This window comes from Macaca thibetana, chromosome 14 (genome assembly GCF_024542745.1).
Source record: "Macaca thibetana thibetana isolate TM-01 chromosome 14, ASM2454274v1, whole genome shotgun sequence".
In the NCBI taxonomy this organism is placed as follows: Eukaryota; Metazoa; Chordata; class Mammalia; order Primates; family Cercopithecidae; genus Macaca; species Macaca thibetana.
The window spans coordinates 58,331,920-58,358,016 of NC_065591.1; the positions used below are offsets into that span (position 1 = coordinate 58,331,920).

The window sequence follows — 26,097 nt, forward strand, 5'->3', positions numbered from 1 at the left end:
GAAAGAATTTTAAAAATTTATCTCTGTGTCTAACCCGCTGTTATTGTTTTGCTGTCATCTATACAGTATTCTGATTATAAAATGATTATCACATAATTTCCTTTGGAATTTTAGCAGCTATATTTGTAAAATTTAAACCACATGAAAAATTTTGGGAGCAGGCATATAATGTTTTTCCCAAATAGTTACTAAATTATCTCAACCCCATTTTCTGAATAACCCATTTTCTCCCCCCGTCAACTGATCTGAAATGCCATCTTTACCAGATACTATATTGCCATGTCACAATAGCACAAAATTGGAAACAAGCCAAATGTCCATCAGCTGGTAAACGAATAAATAAAATGAAATACATCCATCTAATGGAATATTAATCAGTAATAAAAAGGAAAGAACTAATGACACGTGCTATGATATAGCCAGGCCTCAAAAACATTATGCTAAGGGAAGGAACCCAGTCTCAGAAGAGATCACATATTGTATGATTCCATTTATATGAAATGTCTAGAACAGACACATTAATAGAGACAGAAAGTAGATTAGTAGTCTCCTGAGTCAGGGATTAACAGAGAATTGATATGAGGAATCTTCCTGGAATGTTGAAAATGTTCTAAAACTGATTTATAGTGATGTTTGCACAACTTCATACATTTACTAAAAAATAATTCCATTGTACCCTTTCAGGGTGAATTCTACAATATGTAAAACATGTCTCAATACGGTTATATTTTTAAAATCAGAGAATGACTGGAGATAGAGGAAAATGTGTAAAGTTTGTGACTTATTTTGCATAAATCATCAAAAGTTAAAATAATTATATATATAAAACAACAAAAAAACCTATCTGTGCAATACTAGGCTTCCTAGTATTTTACCATTCCTGTAGTCTTAAATCCTCACCAGGTTACAGTACATCGTTATTTTTAATACAAAGCTGTATTTGTTTTACTATTATTTACAATATATTTATGTGCTTAACTGAGACTGGTATCAAGATATCTTTACTATTGTCTTTGTCAGATTTGATATTAGTGTGATACTAGCCTCACATAGTAAATTAGGATGCCTTCCATATTTTTTCTATGCCACAGTATAGTTTCTACAGTATATGAATTGTTAACCTTTGTAGAGGACAATTTGTTAATTTTATATCAAAATATTTAATGTGCATAAGCCTAGCAATTCCACTTCTGGTAAAAGTATTAACAGTGATTGTTAATGGAAGTGCTGATGACCTTTAATTCTTGTGCTCACTGAAAACTTTTGTTGCAATGACAACACAAATTTGTAATGACTATTTGTGGCTCCAACAAATAAGAGGGCTGATGTAGTACTTAATATTTTGTTACTTGACCTATAAAAATATTTAGGCCTATACCTTTCTACACAGAAAGTTCTTTGACCACCTTTCAATCTCTTCTAAATATTTTTATACTCACTCTAAGATGTTTATGCCTTCCACTTAATTTGTACCTCTACATCATTGACATATATGACATTTTCTTATGCTTTCTATCGTCTTCTATATCTGTTATTAAATCCTCTTTCTTGTTCTTTTTGCTTTATATTTGTGCTTTCTCATTTTTTCCTTAATCAGAATAGCACAATATTTATTTTTCATTTCAGAATGACACACCTGGGTTTTATTTATTAACACTGCTTCTTTGGGTTTTTTTCACTTTCTAATTCAGTAATTTCTTCTTTCGGTTTTACTGATGCTTTGCTCTTTTTTTTTTTTCTTCTTTTGATTTGCTTTACTTTTCTATTTTTAGGCTCTTAACTTCAATGCATTTTTTTTCTATTGCTGTATTTTTTTGCTATTAACAACTTAGAAATTTTCGTCTAAATATAGCTTTGGTTATACTCCATTGTGTTCTCAACGTCTATAATTTCAGTGTTCATTTCTGGTTTTTTTAACTCAAGAGATCTCTGAAAGAGTTCAATTTTTAAGTGTTTAGAGTTTTGGTATTGTTGTTGTTACTTCTTAATCGCTCATTGATTATTTCATGGTCAGTAAATGTGGCGCATGCAATTTTTACCGGTTGGAATTAACTTTTCCTTTGTATTGTCATGTCTAAAAAATTAATCACGTGCTGATTAATTGTTTAAGTGTTTTGTCAATATGATTTTTCTTTATTATTTTAACTATATAACTTCTATCCTCTGTGTATTTATTTTGTCTATTTGATGCATTCCATTACTAGTGAAGTATTGTAGTCTCCAACATAATTCTCATTTTTCTAATTTGTAAAGTTATAACAAACTTGGTTTTATATATTTACAGATTGCTTCATTAATGAAAAGTAAAAGTTTATGACTTCTAAGTCTTTATAGTTTATTGCACTATTTATGAACCTAAGTCTCACTTAATGACGTATACTGTATTCAGTATGTTTTTATAGGAATGTTAATTTAATTAGCATGAGATTTTGGAAAAAGAGAAGATTAAAAGCAATATAAATCAGTAGACAAATATTTTACTATATTTAATTAAACTATTTCCTAAACATTTAAGGAATCAGGTATTACAAAGCTAACTCCGATCCTCTTCTGACAATCCCCCATGTTCTAATTGCATCATTAAGGCCACTATTTACTACTCACTTTTCTCCAGGAGTTTCCCTGGGTCAAATCTGATGATTGTCTCTAGCACTATGGGACACCACTGCAAACCCTAAGACATCACATTTTACTATAAAGGCACATGAAGTAGACCTCCTGTTTTGTTAATCTGCCCAATTTAACTTCCCGGTTCCCACATACTGAGGCACTGGGAAGGCAGATGTGATTGAATTACTGAAGCATAAGATAATACAAAAATTAAAAGATAAAAAAAGAAGACAATGTAATGGAAAAGAGCTGCAGTTTTAATCTTTATCAGCGTGCAGAGTGGATCCTCTCTAACTGAACTTGTGGGGATTAGATTCTCCTCAAGAGAAGCCAACAGTAATCCACACATAAATGGCCTCTAAAGCAGTGTGGAGTTAGAATCAATGAATTTTCCTACCAAAGGCATCTGGAAGAAAAAAAAGAAACACTTTGGGGGATTTTCTAGTTCTCTTTTGTAGATTCCCTCTGAAATAGATTCCATAAAACGATTAATCTGAGTTCCCTAAAAATTAAAGTAATACACACAAAGTACTTTAAAAGCCCCAGAAGAAGGATGACCTATAAATTCGCGATATTACAGTTATATTAAATCTAAAGTAGCAGTCACGGTGGAACAGATTAAAGAAGAGCAAGCAGCACTGTTTTCTCATTCCCTCTGAAATGATTTGGGAAGCCTTCAGAGCTAGCTCAGCTATGCTAGCAATTGACATTCATATTATTTGAAAAAATAAGAATGGAAATATGTTTAACTTGGGATCCTATGACTCCCAAGTTAAAAGTGATAAAAGTGATTCTAATGTGGCCTCCTCATTCTTGTCCAGTTTCTTTCTCTGTTTCGCAGATTTTTCTGACAAGAAGTGAGCATATTGGCTAGGATGATTTATAGCCTACAGGAATCAAGCAACCATGTTATTCTCTAACCTCATGGCCTAGTTAGAGTTTTCACAAGGTTTATGTACTGCATGGTTATCCTAAAATAAGGACAAATGATAATCATATAACTTGCCTAGAGATAAAGAAGACCATGATTTTACTTAGGGCTAGGACACTACAGTTACATCCTAGAGCTAAATTTTCTACAGAATTTATTAGTAATTGTGCCAAGAGTAGCTGTACTTACTAATAATTTGAGAAAATTCATTGTGGTTAAAAAAAAAAAAGGAATCCATCATAGATAGAAAACACATTTTCAAGTTTGGGTTTCTTTGCCTAATATTTTATAAAAGTTTTACATAGACAGTTTGAGCATTTATTTTGACAAAGGGGCTGTAAAAAGTAATTGTAAACCATGAAGGCCGTAAGTGCATGTCATTTGCAACCCTAGCTGTGTAGAGGTATTTTAGATGTCACCCCTGAAGGCTGATTTGGTCAATCTTGGGACAGGGTAGTTGTGTCTTCAAAAGTTCCTTAACTGATTTTGATGCATAGCTGGAACCGGGAACCACTTTACAAAAATCTATGAGTTGCAAGGGGCCTTGACATTCAATCATTTTTCACCCTCCTTATTTCCAGTAACTTCTTCCCAGTTTTCCACCAGTCAACTGCCCTGGACATCTGCATGAGATGTCATATACATCCCAAACTTAATGTGTTTAAAATTAATCTCATGATTTTCCCACAAAATGTGCTTGACTTCCTGTGGTAAACCTAGTAAGTTATAGGGACATCTTTCCAGGCACATACGCAAAAAAATTGGGAATCAGAATCTCTCTATTTCATATCATTACGAATTATTTTATCTCTTAAATGTCTCTTAAGGCATCTCTACTGCCTTAAAATATTCCTTCAACACTTCTACTTAAGTAAAAATTAATAGTTTACTGCCTGTTGCTGTTTTCTTTAAAAATACCCAGATTTAAATCTCACACTGTCTGACCACACCACTACACCACAACCACCCATCTTGTTGCAGACATCTATCATTCCTCAGATCGCTTCCCCCACATTCCTGGAAGAGCCCAATTGCTGGCTTACTGTCACTTTCCAAAACTACTTTCGTCAAAATCCTCAGCAAACCCAATATCCATGTCGATAGCACTTCCAAAACCCTGGGCCTGTAGTTCTTTGAGCTCCTATCTTCAATCATTTGTCCCCCTCTCCCCATCGTGCCTCTCGTGATCATGTTCTGGACCTGGTCATGCCAACAATTGCAACTCCTCCAGAATGCTGATTTCAAATATCTCACTCTCCGACCCTCTTCTCCTCACTGCATTTTCAACAAGCATTCCACCCCTCCAGGACCTACAACCCACTAATCCTACCACGTCTTCACTACCCCTAATCCTTTTACATATCCGCTTTTCTCTCCTTGGTCTGATGAAATTTCAGAATCAATCATTCCAATCTATTCTATATACCCTCAACTCTTTTGCCACTCTTTCCTCATCATACACACAACCCTGGCTTAAACACAAACTTCCCTCTCTTCCATGACTGCACAAAAAGAGTTGAACATGGAAGAAAAACACGCACCTATGCTGATGGAAATCACTTTAAATTCATGATCGCCAACTTCAAGCAGGCCCTTGGTATTGCCTGGCAATCACACTTCCTTCCCTAATCAATTTGCTCTTCCACTCTCCTAGACATTTATAACTCTCTTATTTTCAAGTTGCCATTACTTCCTAACCATCCCCACTCAGACTATAAATTTGCTGCTTCCTATTTCACCAAGAATAGAAGAGCAATCAGAAGGCAAACTTCTGCAAGATTCCCAAACCACATCTGCCCACCTGTGCCCACATACTCTGCCCTGACTTCTTGACAATGAATAAAGTGTTGTTGAAAAACCCACCTACTCAGCCTACTTAGCACATCACTCCAGCAGTTCAATCCTCTACATCATTTTTCCCTCTCTCCAGAATACATAGTTATTTTGTCTTTCCTTTAAAAGCCTTCTTTTGAATCAGTTTCTCCTCCCTTTCCCTTCACAAAATAATACAAAAAAATTGCTTACTTTTCCCTCAATTTCTCTCCTCTCATTCTCTTTTTAAAAGACTCTAGTTAGACTTTCACCAATTCCACTCAGGCACCACTCCTCCAAAACCACTCGGTTCAAGGTCACCAATTAGCCTCCATGTTATTAAATGCAATGGTCAGTTCTTGGTTGTCATCTTACTTGACCTATCAGCTGTGTTTAACTCAGGGGATCCTTTTTCCCCCTAGGAATACTTTCTTAATTTCCAAGCCAGCATGGTCTTGATTTTTCTCCCACATTACTTTCTGGTCCTTCTCAGTCTCCTTATTTGTTCCTGCACATTTCTCTAACTTCTAACCAGTTGTTTGACTTCTTTTCTATTTTTTATTCACCCTTGGTAAGTGTGAAGGTCTGAATGTTTGTGTCCTCCCCAAATTCATATATTGAAACCTAATCCCTAGTATGAAAAATGCTAAGAGCTAGGGCTTTTGGGGAAGTGACTAGACTATGAGGGCAGAGCCCCCATGAATGGGATTAATGCCCTTATGAAAGAAACCCCTTCCACCATGTGAGGACACAGAGAGAAGGTGCTCTCTATGAGGAACAGGCCCTCACCTGACACTGCATCTGAAAGCTCCTTGCTCTTGGACTTTCCAGCCTGCAGAACTGTGAGAAATAAATGTTTGTTGTTCATAAGCTACCCAGCTTATAGTAATTTTGCTAGGGCAGTGCAAATGGATTAAGACAGTAAGCTCATCTAGTGTTTTGGCTTTAAATATCATCTATGTGCCTGTGGTGCCTAAATGCCTACACTGAACTCTTGGGAAATATACCCAACTTCTCAACCAAGTATATCATTCTAGCAATCCTCCCCTCCTTATCCTATATCATGAATTTTTGTTCTGTACTAGTCATTCCCATCACCTTGGTGCTGTTAAGTCTCGAAACTTATGAATAAATAAATAAATAAATAAACAAATACAACTCTTGATCTCACTTCCCTCACCGGCAACTACTATGCCTTTTATTTGCTCTTGTCAGCAGAAAAACTTAAATGAATATTCTGTCTTCACTGCCCCAATTCCTCTCCCTTCAATCTCTCTTAGAGCCATGCCAATCAGGCTCTTCTTCCCATCTCTCTATCAAAAATGCTTGTCAACATCACTTCCAATGACCCCTGCATCACTACCTGCAATGGTGAGTACCCAGTCTTCATTCTGCTTGACCTAACAGTAGCACTGGACACAGCTGCTTATTCCTTCTTATTTGATTACCTTCTTGTTCATCTTGGCTTCCAGGTCAACACTGTTGCTTGGATTTTCTCTTTCATTTCTAGTGTCTCTTCATTAATCTTCCTTTGTGGTTCCTCAAGTTCTCTCTAGCCTCTTACTGTTGGACAGTTCTAGAACTTAGTCCGGGTCCTCTTCACTCTCCTGTTCACTTTGCCTTCCTAGATAATTTCAGACAAACTCATTTTAAATATCACATACATGCTGACAACTCCCATGTTTATATCCTCAGCCTAGCCATCTTTCCCAAACTCCAGGCTCATATATGCAACTGTCTAGTCTGTATCCCCACTGGACTCACTAATAAGCATTTGCAACATCCCACATCAAAAACTGAGCTGCTGGTCATTCCCCTCAAGCTTACTTCTCCTGCAACTCTATTGTCCTAGCTGCTCAGGCCACAGTCTTAGTCTTGACTCGTCTCTTTCACATTCAATATCCATCCATTAGTAAATGTTGTCTTCTCTACCTTCCAGCTGCCCAGAATCTGACCACCTCCTACTATCTCCACTGCTATCGCTCTGGTCCAAGCCACCACCATCTTTCACCTACATGATTACAACAGCTTTATAATTCCTCTCCCTAACTTCAACTTTACCCTCCTGTAGTCTGTTTTCTATGTGCTGGTCAGAGTGATCCCTTCTCTTCCTAAGTCAGATGTTATCTCTCTTCTGATAAAACTTGCTAATGTCTTCCTATCTTACTGCAAGTAAAAGTCACTTAAAAAAAAAAGGCTTATAGAGGCCTATAATCAGTCTGCCATCACCTCTCTGACCTCATCTACTACTACTCTCTTTTTTGCCAACCTCACTACAGTCATACTAACCCTTGGCTAGTACCTAAACATGTCAAGCACAATCCTGCCTTGGGACCTTTGTACCCGCTGCTCTCCTGCCTGGAATGCTCTTCCCCTGCTACACGCGTATCCTGCTCCCACATTTCCTTCTAACCTTTATTCATTTGTCAACTTCTCAGTGATGCCAGTTTAGTCTTTATGTCTTGGTCTCTTTCCACGCTTTGTTTTTTTTTTTTTCCTTAGCACTTACTACTATCTAACATACTATATAATTTACATATATATTATCATTTTCCTCTCACCAGAATGTAAGTTTCATGAGGACAAACATTTAATTTTCTGTTTGATTCCCTACTGTATGTACAATACTGTGTCTAGATATCTACATTTGTACATACTTAGGACAGAGCCTGGTACTTAGTAGATGCTCAATAAACATATGATGAGCAAATAACTGGCATCCCCAACTACAGCCTCTCCAATCAATTTTCATCTGGTCTCCAGAATACCTAATTAAGGGTTAAAACTCACCTGAATTTTCAGCGTAAACTCTTTTAATGGTTCTGCAGTGCTACAGCTGATACAAACTAAGATGTCTTCAATAGGCAGGCATGTCCCAAAAATGTGATAAGCAAAGTGTACATGTATGGGGTGGGGACGAGGAGGCAGATATTAGAAATGGACAGCATGTGACCCACTTAAGGGCATTCAATCAATTATTTTTAAAAATTGTGCCTGTTAATTGGCAGCCCCTGTACACAGAATAAACAACCATCTCTACAGCATGGTTTGGTGAGCACTAGGCAGGCCTGCCATGCTTATTCCCTCTTGGGCCCTATAACTTCAGAGAAAACAGACTGTGCACATCCACAGACTGGGTAGTTACAATGCAGCTGAACACATTGCTTTTTTCATTATTAAATAACCAGGCAAGGAAGCAAGATGTCACTGTTGGCATAGTCAGGAATTATATCTGGAGTCCAGATGTTTGAACCAGATGACTAAACTTGCTAAAGGCAGTCTTTACAACTATTCAAGGTAATTACAGATGGGTTTCGGGTGACATGTTGGAGATCTAAAATGGGCAAACTTCCATTCATTGATTCCAATCTGTGAGGACCTTATCTTGGACAGAAAGAACATCTTTGCCAGTAACCTGAGTATATTTTCCATGAGGAACCAGGAAGACTTGAGAAGTTGCATTTACGGAACTGAAATCTCCTGGTGTGCTTTGCTGAGAATGGATGCTTTGAGCTTATCATATAAACTGTACTTCTTTCAAGATTTCTGTATCAGAGCGCTCCAGTCAGCCCTCAGCGGGATTTTGGCAATGGCATACAGGGGCTTTCGTGATCTGATTTGACCATTGTTTACTAGAGCAGATCCATCTCTCAACATTCGCAAAACACACTCAACTTACTGTTACCCAGAATTCATCCTCTTCTGTGTTAGGACCTTTGTAAATTCCTAGAACGCTCTTCCCACCAACAAATTCCAGGCAAACTCTTCTGCCCAAGAATAGCCTTCTGTAGGAAGCCTCTGCAGATCCGCTCAAGTCAGCTAATTACTTCTCTACTCTTTTTTTTGTACTGTATCCAGTAGATATCTCCCTTCTTGATTTTATTAATTGCCATTATTGTTTTATGTCAATTCCATAGGGGCAGTAAGCATGTCTAATGTATCTTTGAATGACAGATGCCCAACCTTGTACATAGCACTTAAGGGGCCCTCAATAAATGTTTTTGGAATTTAACTTAATTATAACTAGGAAAGATTGATCCGTTCAATGTGGTTAAGTAACAGCTACATAAGGGTAGGGTGGGGTGGTTTGGAGTGGGAAAGAAAACACAAAGAAAAAGAGATTCAAATTATAACAACTTTTCTCATATTTCATATTAATGAATGCAGCATTTTGCATTGGAAAAGAATGTTACAACTAATCCCTATTTATTGAAGCACCCCTGAAATTTCAAAAGACACTTTAATATAATGGGTTGATTATAGTCAGACAATCTGAGCTCATTCACTATACAATACTCCTTCTGTGAGCTAATTTGACAGAATATTTACATTCTAATTAATGGAAACTGGTAGAAAAAAACCTTAAGATTCTCAAAAAATAAAATTAATGGAAACTGGTAGAAAAAACCTTAAGATTCTCAAAAAATAAACTGGCACATGATAGAGAATGTGGTAGAGAACACAAAAAATCACATGAGTAAATATAAGGTTCAAAACAAAAAATATTCAGTCCTACCAACAACAACAACAAAAAACCACAAATCAAAACAACTAGGCAGCTATTTAAACCATGTTAAATTAGCAACTTTTTGTTCACATTATACACCTAATTCACTAGCGGATTTACTGTTGACATGTAGCAGGACTAACTAACATAGATCTACCGAAAGCAATTAGGGCTCACTGTTTATAATTTATCACGAAAAAATTTTCCCAAAAGGAAATAGGGAACTATAAATACAAGACATTATTCATACTAAAAAAAAAAAAAATTACAAGCTAGAATAGCCTCAAAAGAATGGTTAAATAAAAAAGGTATAGCCATTCTTTGGAATATACATAGTCATCACAATAATAATAATTACATAATAATAAGTGTTAACAATGGGAAAATTATAATAATAGAAATAATAGCTAGTATTTATTGAGCATTTACTATGTGTATTACTATGAGCATATACCAGGTACTATGGTATTTCATATGCATTGTGAGTTAGGTACTAGTATAGCGTTGTCAGCATCACCAAATAAAATTATAGGATGCCCAGTTCAATTTGAATTTCAGATAAACAACAGATAATTGTTTTGTATAATTATGTGCCATGCATTATTACCCATTGTTTATCTGAAATTCAAATTGGACTGGCAGTCTATACTTTATCTGGATACTAGTAACCCAGATACTAGTAATACATTTTACTGGTGAGAAAATGAGGACACAGAGGTTAAATAACGTGTCCAGGAACACACAGCTAATAAGAGGTAATAAAATGCTAAGTTTACAAAACAGTAAAAAATAAATTTAGCCTACAAATAATTACAAGTGGTAAAACATAAACATGTTTGTGGACTATAGCTGAAAGGAAACATGGGCAGGTGATACTACCAAAAACATCAATTTACTGATTCGTTATTTGAGCATTTACTCTGGGCACAGTGTTACAGCAATCTTCCACTCCCATTTTACAGATGAATAAAATGAATGGTGAAATATTTTACTCAAGGTCACTAAGGTGACCTTACTAGTGCACTTACTAGTGCAGTCAGATTCTAACTCCAAAGTCCTTGCTTATATCATTTTGTCATCTTGATGTACTGGAAGATATTTTTTCTCTCAGGTGCAGTTCTATCAATGTTGATTTAAATTTTTTGTGTGATAAAATACATGTTCAAGGACATATGAAGATTTCAAAGAGATCTGCAGAGCCTAGTCCTCAGGATTTGATGTGGTCTAAAGCCCTTTCTAGAGCCCACCAAATGAAACATTTGAAAGAAAAAGAAGTTGTGATGCACATTTCTTGCTCCAAGATTGCAGTGAAAACTGAAAACTTCTCCACAAATGGTGATTTTATTCAACTTCATTCAGAAAATAGAAATACGTACTCCATACTTATCCTTTTAAAAGTGAGATTGCTCCCCCATTTATGCCTCTCACTAAGCTCCTCCACTTTCTCTATACACTTTGGAGTGTGAACTTGTTAATTCCACCGAATCAACCTGTTAGGAAGAGATTACGAATGTTTTTAAGCAAACTATATGGGAAATTGCACTTGCACCACAAACATAAAAGTACCTCAATGCTTTTTCAGTGCAAGCAACATCTATGCTCTATACATAATAGAAAATTTTAGGATGATTTCCTTTAGGTGTTGGTTTAATTTTTCCTTGAGAGTTTATCCCACATCAAAAAGTTTGTGTCTTTGATTGTTTATTGTGAAAGAGGCAGCTGGCCATAGGGCTGCCTGCAATGCCTTTACCACAATTTGCTTTTGTTTTCCCCTCTTAATAATTACCTCATGACTAAACCACTCACTGGTCCATGTAGAGAAGTACCGCAGAGATGAAAACACACTTGTTTAAATAAAATATTTATGAAGGAGCCCTAAAATGTCACTGAAGTAAATGCGTATTAGATATTCACATATTGTGCATCCAATATGCCACTCATTCCTTAGAAGACTCTTTTTCCTGACTGCAATTAACATTAACTTTAAAAAATTAATCCCATTGTGCATAATCACACCAAGGTCTATTCATAAACATCCAGTGTTTCAAGATTGATTCTCTTTTGACTATCTTAGAAAAATTTGAATCAAGGCTAATATTTAATCCTGATGAATATTTTGGAGGTTTTTTCATAGAAACTATATTTAATTATTATTTTACATGTACATTTTCTAATAAGTGACTTGACTATAATTTAACATAAGGTGGGCCGGGCGCGGTGGCTCAAGCCTGTAATCCCAGCACTTTGGGAGGCCGAGGCGGGCGGATCACAAGGTCAGGAGATCGAGACCACAGTGAAACCCCGTCTCTACTAAAAAAATACAAAAAATTAGCCGGGCGCGGTGGCGGGCGCCTGTAGTCCCAGCTACTCAGGAGGCTGAGGCAGGAGAATGGCGGGAACCCGGGAAGCGGAGCTTGCAGTGAGCCGAGATCGCGCCACTGCACTCCAGCCTGGGCAACAGCGTGAGACTCCGTCTCAAAAAAAAAAAAAAAAAACAAAAAAAAAAAAAAAAAAAAAAAAAAAAAAAAAAAAAAAAAAAAAAAAATTTTAACATAAGGTGACATTCGTGAAGGTTCTATATTCTGACCTTTTAATGACACTCTATTTAGACAAGATTTTTCTTGATTGGTTTGTTTTTTCCCCTCTCAGATTGGATGGACATAATAGAGCCTTATGACATGTTCAACGAGCCCTCAAAATAAAAATTTGGGATAATGTTGTGAAAAGAAATTTAAGAATCAGTTGATATGGGTGCTAGCTGTACAGGGTAACAGTGAAGGTTCCTGGTATTTGATACTATCTTTCCTAACTTTGCAAGAAACAAATGTGAACTGAGCTGAGAAGGGTTAGGTGGATGCATTCTTTGCCCAATGGTCTCAAAGGTTGTTCTCTACTTGGCTGCACATGAGAATCAATAGATGAATTTTAAAAATACTGATACCAGGCCCATTTCCCAGAGACTGTGATTTAAAACTGATCTAGGGTGCAGCCCAATCATTGGTAGTTTTTTTTGTTGTTGTTTGTTTTTTCTGTTTGTTTGTTCCAGCTCCCTAAGTATTCCTAACGTACAGCCAAAGTTGAAAACCAGTGATCTAGAAAAAGCTTTTCTTGAATAGAGTAATATTTACGTGGAGAGAAGAGTCACTAATCACGAGTCTTAAGGCTCTGCTTCACACTCTGACCTGCTGAACCTTTTCTAGAGCTTGGGTACAAACACAGAGAACATGCACAAAAAATCTTCAGAATATGGAGTTGGAACATGAATGGAAAACCAGTATCCTGGATAACAGAATTCATAATCAAAAATACTAAGCTGAATCTTTATAACTATATAGAATGTGACCTACACTTGGGGATTAAATCCATCATACAAGTACAGAAGAGAGAAAGTAGGTCTAAGGGTGGCTCTTATGAAAGATACCTAGAAAATGTTCATTGACAATAACTCCTCAGTTTTCAGTATATGTGATGTGAGTACCTAAGAAGCTACTTTAACTTAGACCCAATTCTTTTAAATGGACTCCATGGCCCTGGGCTAGTTTACTTCTCCGCACTTCAGTTTACTCATATATATCAATCACTTTTAGCCATGGTTCTTGAACTTTAATGTGCCTACAACTCTCACCTGAAGATCCTGTTAATATACAGATTCATATTCAGTGGGTCTGGGACATAACTGAGATTCTCCGATTCTAACAAGCTCCCAGAAGCTGCTACTGCTGCTGGAACACAGATGAGTGCTTAGGAGACTTATGAGGACTAGTGAAATGACCTACATAAAGTGCTTGGCACCCTACAGAAGAAAAGACTTAAAAAGAAAATGATAAAAACATGTTTAAGACCTAGACATTACATGATCCAATCCTCCTTTCTGTTCCTTCAAAAGAGTGGATCTAGAGAAGTTAGGCTAGGTTACCTCCTAGTAGCTAAAGGTATATGATGGAGAAGAGGGATAAGACTAATGCTTTTTGACCAAAAAAAGTATAATCAAGATCCATGGGTAGAAATTTAAGATACCTTTTAATTCCCTACAAGGAAAACCTTCTAACAATACATGCTGTTCTACAACCAATTAATCTTCTTGACAGCGAAGTCTCCAGTTATAAAATACAAGCATAGAGCAATTGACATTAAAGAGGATAGTCATACCTCAGGTCACTTAACTGTAAAACAGCCTGGCTATCTAAAGAGGCATCACACACTTAATGTGTTACAAAAAGTTAAAGTAAAATAAAAAATAAACCTCATGATTTCCCTCCTCACCCCTACCTTCTTCCTGAAGACTTCTACTTGTACATGGAATTTTTAGGTCAAAAACTCTTTGAAGCTTCCTTAGTTGCCCTTCTCTCACCTTTCACATCTCTTCCTTCAATAAATACTTGTGGCTGTACCTGCAAATTGCGTTCATAATCCAATTACTTCTCATCAACTCCATTGCCACTATCGCTGTTGAAGTCACTGTCACCTCTGTCTGGATTTCTGAAATAACTTCCTAAGAGGTTTCTCTGACTTCACCTTTGCTCTTCAACATAGCAGTCAAAGTGTTGTCACTTCTCCACTCAGTACCTTCTAATGACTTCGTATCTCATTCAGAGTAAAACCAAAGTCTTTATAATGGTTTACAAGACTCTGCATGATCCACCCTCTCTAACTCTTGACCATATGTCTTACCACTCTCCATCTCTTTCACGCCTCTCCAGCCACCTCTGAAATCACCATTTCTAGAATCATATCAATAATGCTCCCACCTCAGGGCGTTTGCACTTGCTCTTCCCTCTGCCTTAAAGGCTAGTCTCTGAGGCCTGCAAGTTTATGTCCCACATCAGTAACATATAAAACACTATAAAAGCAACCAACAGCACATTCTAATTGCTTTCTATGGACGAAAGTGCTCACACTCAGCACTTTACTTTCCACAAGTTGGTACAGATGACAGACTGTGTGAGGCACTTCAGTTCCAATTGTAACTTAGGCTTATTTTTTAAAATTACAATTGCATCAAGTCCTCTGTGAACACCAAGTCAGGGAAATCTGGGTGCTGTACTCCCCCAACAGGGCACTATAACTACCTGAACAAAAAAATAACCTTTCTGATGGCTCAGGCCCACTGGTCTGTGCCCTAGTCTTTCCACACCTCTGAAAAAATGAGTAAATTTCCTAGATGCAGGGTCACTTTGCTCTCCACAGGAAATTATATCTTTTTTCTCCTTTTATAACCAAAGTCCTTAGTTGAGCTTGAGGAAACCTAGCTATCACTGGGTGGCCGTGAATGGACAATAACAGAGAAAGCTAGGACATGGCATTCAGGTGGATTCCTTTACAGAAAAAGAAATCATCCATTTACAGAGATGACTCTCTCTAGAAACCCATGTCTCAGGGCTGCTGTGCATGGTTGTTCTGGTTCACGCTATCATAGCAGGGACATTATTCACATGGTGTTGTGTGGTGCAGCTTTTCTAGCTACTCAGCTTTTAGGGTTCAGAGATTAAAGTCACTCTTGCTTCAGAGGGATGAAGACAAATGCATCTGATGTAAGAATTAATGTCGACAAGGCAAGGAAGGAGGGAAATGAAGGGAGATTTGGAAATGAAGGGAAAAGCATCCTGAAGGAGAGGGTGCACTTAGGATGTAATCTTTGGCCTCGTTTCCTCTCACCTCGCACTTGAACCCCCCACCCCCACCCCTTCCCTCATGAGCTGGCTACTTTCCAACACAAACCAAAGAGCCAGAGGGGCATGGGGCTACTTCAAAACCCTGTGTCCTAGTTTAAGAAAGGAGAGCACTAATATCAGGAATTCAGAGCAGCAAGGTCGACTCCTATCTATAGCTATTCCTCAGCCAAGGAATCAGATTTACTCTTGTAAGAAGTCCTCTTAGTGAATCTTTCTCAGGGGTTGCCTGGTGTAGGGGCTGAAGAGAACCTGAAAACACAGGATCCAGCCCCTGGATTAAAAGGAGCAGAGACAGAAAACTGGCCAAAAATACGTGATTCAAAGATAGGCCTCATCCATCGTCTCTTGTAAAGCCAAAGACAACTGCATATGTGGGATAACAAGGAAAGCTCGTGGTCCGGTCATAGGCAAGGAAGTGAGATGTTTCAATACTAACACTTGCTTTGGGCAAAGCATGTAAAATAATTGTCTTGCTTCTGCTGCTTAAGGACGAACTTCCCCAACTTAGGACATCTTCGATAAACTTAGTTAATATAACCATTGGCAATGGAAAACAATATTTTTTCTTTTTCAATAGAAAAAAAGCCTCCAGTAGGGAAAATCTGATATAAACTTTTAAATTTTAGCAGATGACTTCACCCCACACACCCATCTTGAATATATCAAGGAGACACTATTTAAGTCTGGCTCAGTGTTGACACTCGTTATAAATCAAATAATTCTTTAATTTATCTTTTGGATAAATGGATTTTTATATAATAAATTGGTTTCAGCTCGTCCATGATACTTTGCAAGGCAATAGCTCATTTCCAATATTTATACATAGCAATATCAAGAGAAAGGCCATTTTCTCATCCCATTTTTAACAATCTAACCACACAATGCTCTTCTGGTAAGTACTTAGGTTGGGAGAATATTCGAGAAAACTCTTTCTCCAGGTGAGAAACATCTCAAGCAAACATTGGAAGGAATGCATTTTCCACTAGCCAGTGGATGAGACGACCTGGGAGACACAAGGACCTCGGGAAAAGCAAATGGCTCCGCTAAAACTCCCTCCTCCAACCTTAATTGGTCAAATGCCAAAATAAATGAACTTTCCAAAGTTAAGAGCTTTGCAACTTTCACTAGGAATAACTACAGGTGCACAAGCCAGGACCGACGAGCCTACGGACCCCAGTGTGGCCGGCGGTAGTCGCTGGTCGAGCCCAGCGCCCAGGCCCAGGCCACCTCCACGCCGTGCGACCTGCCGGGAATGGGTTCAGGCCCGTCTGCCCAAGACGAAAAGCTCCCTGTCCCCGGCCCAACGCCGGATCGCGTCCCGCCCTTCTCACCCCAGACCAAGGAAAGGAACTAGACGCTCAGGAGAAACGATGAGCAGCACCCAGTGGGATTCGGCCCCAGCCCGAGGCCGTCCCCAACTCCCAACTTCCCAGAGTTTCCTTTGGCCTCGTCCCCCTTCCCACGGCTCCGAGGCCGCCTTGGCCTCACCTCGCTCTGAATGCAGATAGCCCAGGAAGTGGAGAGCGTAGCTCGGAGCTAGGGAGCCGCCCCCAGGAGCCCTGGCGATGGGAGCGCAGGTGGCGGGCGTGGTCCCTCCAACCCTGCCCCAGCCGACCCGGACTCGGCCTCCGTGCAGTAGCCACCGCCCGAGTCCCCGCCTGGCTACAGCATCAGGCCACAGAGCGATGGTTCTTGATCCCTCTCCTGGCTCGGTGGCCGCCCCCCGCCCTCTCCCAGTCCGCGTCGCTCTTCTGCCTCAGGCCCCGGTGCGGCCCCAAGTCCCAGCCCAAGGCCCTTGGGTCCCTCCAGGCGGCGGTGGCGGCACTCACCTGGGTCGCGGAGCCGGGGTCTGGCACGGTCCCGCAGGTGGTAGATGAAATCCTGGCAGCTGTCGTGCTCCAGGGCCCCACGGGCACAGAGCTCGGCCAGCAGCTGCAGCGCCTGGTGACAGAGCGCGTCCCTGGCCCCGGGCATCGCCCCCCCGCATCCTCGGACCGCGCCGGGCAGGCGGGCGCAGGAGACAGCCCTCCGCCTGCCAGCTCAGAGCCGCTGCTTCCGGGCCGTCCGCGCTCACCGCCAGGGACCCGCCGGGAAACGGTCCGAGCCCGATCCCGAGCCTCAGACCCAGCCGGCCCGGCCTCCCACCGGTTGCATGCAGCTCTTCGCCAGCCGGTCGGTCAGGTTTTCTCTGTCTCCCGCCGGGTCCCTCTGTCCCTCCCCCAACACCGAGGAGAGGCGGCGCCGCACAGCCCAGAGCGCCTCTCTGCTTGCGCTCCGCCCGCTACTCGCGGCCACCGCGGGGCGGGGCCGGGTCAGGAGTGCGCGCCGCAGGGTAGACTCGCGGCGGCCCCAGACGGGGACCTAGGGTACGCCCCGGCTCCTGGCCAAGCGGGAGACTTGGTTTGGGACCTCGCGCCCAGAGCGGCCGCGCCCTGGCTTGGGGAGTGTGAGCGTGTGCGCGCTCCGGGCGCTGGAGCTACTCCACCCCTCAGCCCTGATGCAAACCAAGAACCCGTTTCCACCACCCTGCGTGTGTCCGAAGCACGTTCTTGGATGCCTGGTGCGAAGACTGCAATCTGGACACACCCGCCAGATGCGCAGAACTGAGTCCCTATTTGGAACTTGGAAAGAGCTGCCTGGGTTTGAACCATGGGCCTATGGGTGTCAGATGCCCAAATGCAGGGTTTGGGTCCAAGAATCGCCAACAAAGGAAGGATTTCCCAAGCACAGGCCCTTTTCGACCACCGTGGTGATTTGGAGAAGGTGGAGGCTCTAGGTCAGAACTAAGATCAAATAAATAAACGACTCCCGGGAAAGACTCTGAGGCTTACCTGGGCGTCTTAGGTCTCGGTTAGTTTTCTAAGCAACCGTTTGGAAATCCAAACATTGCCAACGTGACTTCAGCACCCAAGGAGGAGTATCACAGAATCTTGGAGAGTTGGAAGGAACCTCAGGGCACCTTTCATCCACCCATCTTTTCAGCTTTTCAAGCAATAAAGCCTAGAAATAACCACGAAGTACTGTGTGTGTGTGTGTGTGCGTATCGCTGTGCCACAAGCCTTTTAGGTGCATAATCTCATTTAATTCTGTACATAGTTCAACGAGGTCTGTGTAACTGTTATCCTCATTTTACCAATGAAAAACTGGGGGCAGGGGACTCACAAAGGTGTTACTTGCTCAAATTCACACATGATGAAGGTAGTTTTGATCTTCTTTCTTTCTCTTTTTTTCTTTCTTTCTTTCTTTTTCTTTCTTTCTACTTTTTTCCTACTTTTTCTTTTGTCTTTTTTATAATACTGGTGTTCAGGCCCCCACTCTAGAACAATTACAGTAGGATCTCTAGAACTGTTAACTATCATTCTTAGCCATGAGGTTGTGCTGTCTCTACGGGCATTTCACAATTCATATTGCACAGAAAGGTAATTTGGGACCCCATAGAATGCTCACGCAACAGGCAAGCTTTGAAATCCTGCTGTCAATGGTACTAGGGCTTCAGGGAACTTATATGGGAATAGCAGAGAAAGTGCAAAGCTGTAAAGGTAAAGATGCCTCCAGAGAGTTGCAAAGAGACAAGCAGAGGAAGGAGAAACCAGCTTTCAGGGAGCCTGTAGGGGAGGTTGAGCAGATGCTGTTTCTTCAAAGGGGGGAACCCCTAGAGAAGGAGAAACCCTGCATTTGGGCATCTGACACCCATAGGCCCATGGTTCAAACCCAGGCAGCTCTTTCCAAGTTCCAAGCAGGGACTCAGTTCTGCGCATCTGGCGGGTGTGCCCATGAACAGAGAAGGTGACACCAGAGATAGTGTGATGCTGGGGGTGGGGGTGGGGGAACCGTATAGTAATGGTGAGAAGGTATGTGTGTTGAAGCACGTAAAAATATTACACTAATGCCATATGTCAGTGAGGAACTGAAAGCAACAAGTTCAGTTAAAAAATGACTTTCATAAACCAAGCAAGAAATGATGAAGGCTTAAACCAGGCCAAAGGCATTAGCTGATTGCTAGAAACATCCAAATTTGAAAAACATTTCAAGTATTAAGTGACAAGATTGTAACCAATGGAATAAGAAAGAAGCAAAATGCACAAATGTTTCAAAACGTTACATGGGTCATATATATTCACACCCTAATAACACTTAGAAATGCAAGCCTAGAGTTTAGGAGAGAGGGAAGACTGGCAATCATCATTGGAAAGGTAGAAATTGAGTTGCCACATGGGATGGTTCCTTCAAGAAAGAAGAGTTGAAGAAATAAAAGAGCAGTTTGGAAGGCAGCAATCACAGAAGGAGGAAAGATTGTACAGAGGGGAGTCATAGTGGTCATGGGAGGAGGAGTGTTTGGTAGAGGAGTGATCAACAACATCAACTGTAAACTCTCAAATATAGTTTAAGGAGAAAAAACTAAAAAGTGTCCTTTGGATAAAGCAGATAGTAAGACATTCAAGATTTAGACAGACTAGTTACAATGCAACCAACCTTCTACAAGTTAACATTTTTGTGCCTAGGGTTTCTCATCTTATTTCAAAGATAATGTGTATCTTTGGACTGTTGCAAAGATTACATAAAGCAATATGTTTAAAGTGCTTATAATAGTGCTGCCACATAGTATGGGCACAACCCATATGTGTTTTTGTTGTTTCTGTTATGTTTCTACTACAATGTACTAGGTGCTAAACACACTGTCTTAATCTATTACTTACAACATCCCAAAGTGGCTGATAGTATTATTTCCTATTTTACAGGCAAAGAAAGTAAAATCAGGTGGTTAAACAATGTGTTCAAGGACAAATTGACAGACTGTTTCCAAAGACAGCTACAGCCATCCCTCCCATTCCATGTGTCCTTTTGGAGTGTGTGAGTTAACTACTCTTCTCATCAACAAGTCAAGTCTATTCCCCTTCTCCTTGAATTTGGGCCTGCCTTGTGACTCACTTTATTCAACAGAATGTATGTAAGTGAAATTCTTAGCTGAGTCTAGACTTGAAAAGATCTTGCAACTTTTAAAGGATATCTTGCTGGAGAGGGGTCCAGAAGAATGAGGAAAAAATGTGGGAAAGGACATACTGTTATAGAATGAACTGTGTCCCCTGAAAATTCTGCTGTTGAAGCCCTAATTCCTGATGTCACTGTATTTGGAGATTGGACTTAATTAAGAATAAACTAGGTCTAAAGGTAGAGTCCTGATCCAATAGGATTAGTTTCTTTATAAGAATCATCAAACCAGTTGGCTATAAGTATTTGGGTTTATTTCTGGGTTCTCTATTGTGTTCCGTTGGTCTGTAAACCTATTTTCATACCAGTACCATGCTGTTTTGGTAACTATGGTCTTATAGTATAGTTTGAAATCACGTAATGTGATGCCTCCTGATTTGTTATTTTTGCTTAGCCTTGCTTTGGCTATGTGGGCTCTTTTTTTGGTTCCATATGAATTTTAGAATTGATTTTTTGTAATTTTATGAAGAATGATGGTGGTATTTTGATGGGAATTGTGCTGAATTTGTAGATTGCTTTTGGTAGTATGGTCATTTACACAATATTAATTCTACCAATCCATGAGCATGGGACATGTTTCCATTTGTTTGTGCCATCTCTGATCTCTTTCAGCAGTGTTTCGTAGTTTTCCTTGTAGAGGTCTTTCACCTCGTTGTTTAGGTATATTCCTAAGTATTTTATTTGGAAAGGATGCCCTATTCAACAAATGGTGCTGCAATAATTGACTAGCCACATGTAGGAGAATGAAACTGGATCCTCATCTCTCACCTTATACAAAAATCAACTTAAGATGGATGAAGGACTTAAATCTAAGACCTGAAACTATAAAAATGCTAGAAGATAACATTATTAAAACTCTTCTAGACATTGGCTTAGGCAAGGATTTCATGACCAAGAACCCAAAAACAAATGCAATAAAAACAAAGATAGATAAATTTCTGGGACTTAATTAAACTAAAGAGCTTTTGCATGGCAAAAAGAACAGTCAGCAGAGTAAACAGACAACTCACAGAGTGGGAGAAAAATCTTCACAATCTTTACATCTGACAAAGGACTAATATCCAGAATCTACAATGAACTGAAACAAATCAACCAGAAAAAAAAACAAACAATCCCATCAAAAAGTGGGCTAAGGACATGAATAGACAATTCTCAAAAGAAGATATACAAATGGCCCACAAACATATGAAAAAAATGCTCAACATACTAATGATCAGAGAAATGCAAATCAAAAGCACAATGCAATGCCACCTTACTCCTGCAAGAATAACCATAATCAAAATCAAAACATAGTAGATGTTGGCTTGGATGCAATGAACAGGGAACACTTCTACATTGCTAATGGGAATGTATCAACTCACTAGTACAACCACTATGGAAAACAGTGTGGAGATTCCTTAAATAACTAAAAGCAGAACTACCATTTGATGCAGCAGTCCCACTGCTGGGTATCTACCCAGAGGAAAAGAGGTCACTATACGAAAAAGATACTTGCACATGTATGTATATAGCAGCAGAATTCACAATTGCAAAAACGTGGAATAAATCCAAATGCCATCAATCAACGAATGGATAAAGAAACTGTGGTGTGTATATATATATATATGCATATTATATGTCATATATATGTATATGTATATTATATGTCATATATATATATGATGGAATACTACTCACCTATAAAAAGGAATGAATTAATGGCATTCATAGTGATCTGGATGAGACTGGAGGCTATTATCCTAAGTGGAGTAGCTCAGGAATGGAAAACCAAACATCATATATTCTCACTCACAAGCGGAGCTAAGCTGTGAGGATGCAAAGACATAAGAATGACACAATGGACTTTGGGGACTCAGGGGAAAGGGTGGGAAGGGGACAGGGGATAAAAGACTACAAGTAGGGTGCAGTGTATAGTGCTTGGGTAATGGGTGCACCAAAATCTCACAAATCACCACTAAATAATTTACTCATGTAACCAAACACCACCTGTTCCCCAATAACCTATGGAAATAAAAAATAATTTTTAAAAAGAGTCATCAAAGAGTTTGCTTTCTCTCTGCCATGTAAGGACACAGTGAGAAGGCAGCTCTCTGCAAGCCAGGAAGAAAGCCCTCACTAGAAATGGAATTGGCTGCAACCTTGAGCTTGGACTTCCCAGCCTTCTGACTGTGAGAAAATAAATTTCTATTGTTTAAGCCACCCAGTATATGCTATTTTGTTACAGTAGCCGTGGAAGACTAAAACAGATGTTTCAGTCAGCAGCCAGTCCAAGACCCCACACATGTGAGTGAGGCCATGGACCTCTCGAGCTTGGACCTTCCAGCCCATAAATGAGTACAGCAGACAATAAGTGAAGCAGACGTGAACCATCCCCATTGACCAAATTTCTCACCCACAAAATCATGAGCAATAAAATGGTGTTTTTTTTTTTTTTTTAATCAGCTTTGATTTTATTTTTTTTATTTTATTTATTTATTTTTTTAATTTATTTATTATTATTATACTTTAAGTTGTAGGGTACATGTGCATAACGTGCAGGTTTGTTACATATGTATACTTGTGCCATGTTGGTGTGCTGCACCCATCAACTCATCATTTACATCAGGTATAACTCCCAATGCAATCCCTCCCCCCTCCCCCCTCCCCATGATAGGCCCCGGTGTGTGATGTTCCCCTTCCTGAGTCCAAGTGATCTCATTGTTCAGTTCCCACCTATGAGTGAGAACATGCGGTGTTTGGTTTTCTGTTCTTGTGATAGTTTGCTAAGAATGATGGTTTCCAGCTGCATCCATGTCCCTACAAAGGACGCAAACTCATCCTTTTTTATGGCTGCATAGTATTCCATGGTGTATATGTGCCACATTTTCTTAATCCAATCTGTCACTGATGGACATTTGGGTTGATTCCAAGTCTTTGCTATTGTGAATAGTGCTGCAATAAACATACGTGTGCATGTGTCTTTATAGCAGCATAATTTATAATCCTTTGGGTATATACCCAGTAATGGGATGGTTGGGTCATATGGTACATCTAGTTCTAGATCCTTGAGGAATCGCCATACTGTTTTCCATAATGGTTGAACTAGTTTACAATCCCACCAACAGTGTAAAAGTGTTCCTATTTCTCCACATCCTCTCCAGCACCTGTTGTTTCCTGACTTTTTAATGATCGCCATTCTAACTGGTGTGAGATGGTGGTTTTGATTTGCATTTCTCTGATGGCCAGTGAAAATGGTGGTTGTTTTAAGCCATAGAGTTTGGGAGCAACTTTTTAATGCAGCAATAGACATCTGAAATTTGCACAAAACTGGTAAATGATAGAAACAGGACTGGAATCCATGTCTTTGTGGCTCCAAAGCCTCTGTTCTTCTGCAATTATAGTAGAGTGGTGCGGGTGGAACCAGCTGAACACAGGATTAAAAAGTACATGGAAACTGAAGAAGTAGAGTTAGCTGAAATATGCTACCTTTCCCCAACTATTTGTTCTTTCATTCATTGAACAAATATTTATTCCTCTATGATTCAGAAAGCATGACAAGTCCCCTGTGACTCAGGAAGCCTTCCAGGTCCAGGTTAATATATAAAGAAATAAACAATGATCCTTGCTCTCTGAGGCAGTGCTTCTCAGTCTTGTACTTGCCATGGCATAGATAGAAAATGAACTTTTTATAGCACATGGGGGTAAGGGACTAGGCCACTGGTGGCCAGCAGGGACGGTGGCAGAAGGAATCAATGTCTCAGCCCAGGTATTACCCATTCTGTGGCACACTGAGCTTCCCTGGTGCCCAGGTTAGGAAGTTTTGCTATTTAGACCTACCAAGTAGAAGTAAAAGTAAATCTTTTGAGAGAAGGACAAGGACAGAGGAGATGGTAACTGAAAAAAAAAGTGCATAGAAGAAAAGTTGTTTGAAGATAGGAGCGACTTCAGAATGTTTTTATCAATGTTTCCCAAAGTAAGGTTCATTTGCCTTCTGTTCTGAAATTGCCTGGATTTCTTAAGAAAATGCTGGTTCCTGGGATTCACCCAGACCTACAGAAGTATTTCATAAAGAGCATCCCAGATGCTATGGTTGGACAAAAATACATGTTGAAATTTAATAGCCATTTTAACAGTATTGAAAGGTAGAACTTTGAAGAGGTGATTAGGCCATGAGGGCTCCACTTGCATGGGTAGAATTAATGCTATTATAAAAGGGTAAGTTTGGTCCCCTTTTGTCTCTTTGCCCTTCCACCATCTACCATGAGATGATACAGTAAGAAGGCCCTTGCCAGATGCCAGTGCCTTCATCTTGGACTTCCCAGACTCCAGAATTATAAGAAAATAAATGTTTGTTCTTTTTAAATTACCCAGTCTTAGGTATTCTGTTACAGCATTGCAAACAGAATAAGACACTGGGTAATGCTTCTGAACAATGAAGTTTGAGAACCTCCAGTTTCTATGCTGAGGAAAAAAAGTCTTTGGTGGGTGACAGAATAGAACCCTGACTCAAAAAACAAAAACAAAAAACAAAATAAGAGAGAAAAGAAAGCAGAAAAGAAAAGAAAAATGCCTTCGGAAAAAGATATTTGAAGTCACCTACAGTGTCCCTGAATGATAACATTAATGATTATAACCGATCGTTATTAAGCATTTGTTACATACCATCATGTACTTGATAGATGTTGTTGCATTTAATCCTGACCACCCAGCAAGGCACACATTATGTTTCCATTTTACAGATGAGGAAACAAGAACAGAGAAGTTTAGTAACTTCTCTATGGAACTTCTCCGGCTTATTGGAGACAGCCAGCATTCAAATTCAGGTTTGTCTGGCTCCAGAGCCTATGTTTTCCATGCCACACTGCCGCTCCAAGTCATGTCCAGAGCACAAATATCCAATATATTTATCCATTTTTTGTGTGACATTGCTCAGGTTCTCTCATCATCTTATCTACTGTCTTCTATGTGTGCTGCAACTGGTCAAAATCCTTTCTGAAATAGGGCCCCTGAGCTGAGCCCAGCACTCCTTCACCCTTTAACATCAATGTCTTTCTCTCTCTGTGCCTCAGGCTTCTGAGTTGCTGCTTGGGTTGCAGCATCTCAACATGCAGTGGATGAAATCCCATAAATCTTTCATGCTTCTCTTAGACCACATCCTTACTGCTGTTCCTTTGACCTAGATTCTGTGCTTTGGGAAATGGTTTGGGATTCTTAACAGCAAAACTTTCTATTAATTGTCATTTTGTTTTATTCAGTTACTTGCCAGATAGTTGCTTTTAACAAAAGAAAATAAGATTTAATTAGCATGACTGGTTCTCAGTGAACCCATGCTACCTCCTAGCGATTAGCACTCCCATCAAATGCTCAAAAACTTCCTATTTAATTATCCAAAAAAGGTATTCATGCTAACATTTGCTTTAGAGCCTGAAGTATACATAATTTGTCTGGACCAAGAGACTAGCACTGATTTAGAGTTCATGTTCTGTGACAATCACTCTCATCTTGGGCATCAATAGCCTTTAATCTGTGAGCTTTATTCTTTACTGTTTCACGTGAATTTTCTTGAGAGATGAAATAAAAGCAAATTGAGAATTGAG

The 26,097-nt window shown here is 39.7% G+C and overlaps 1 protein-coding gene across 2 annotated transcripts in view; it reads right to left on the bottom strand.

The window, feature by feature from the left end:
• The window catches only part of SYT9 (synaptotagmin 9), a 226,641-nt gene extending 208,900 nt beyond the window's left edge, over nt 1-17,741 (bottom strand). Inside the window, exon 1 of one of the 2 annotated variants that reach the window (XM_050756215.1) lies at nt 17,362-17,741. In XM_050756215.1, the coding sequence (XP_050612172.1) occupies nt 17,362-17,506 (145 nt within the window). In that variant the 5' untranslated portion in view covers nt 17,507-17,741. The remainder of the gene's footprint in view (nt 1-17,361) is intronic. The other variant, XM_050756216.1, reaches the window with a different exon arrangement.
• Nucleotides 17,742-26,097: the final 8,356 nt, after the last annotated feature.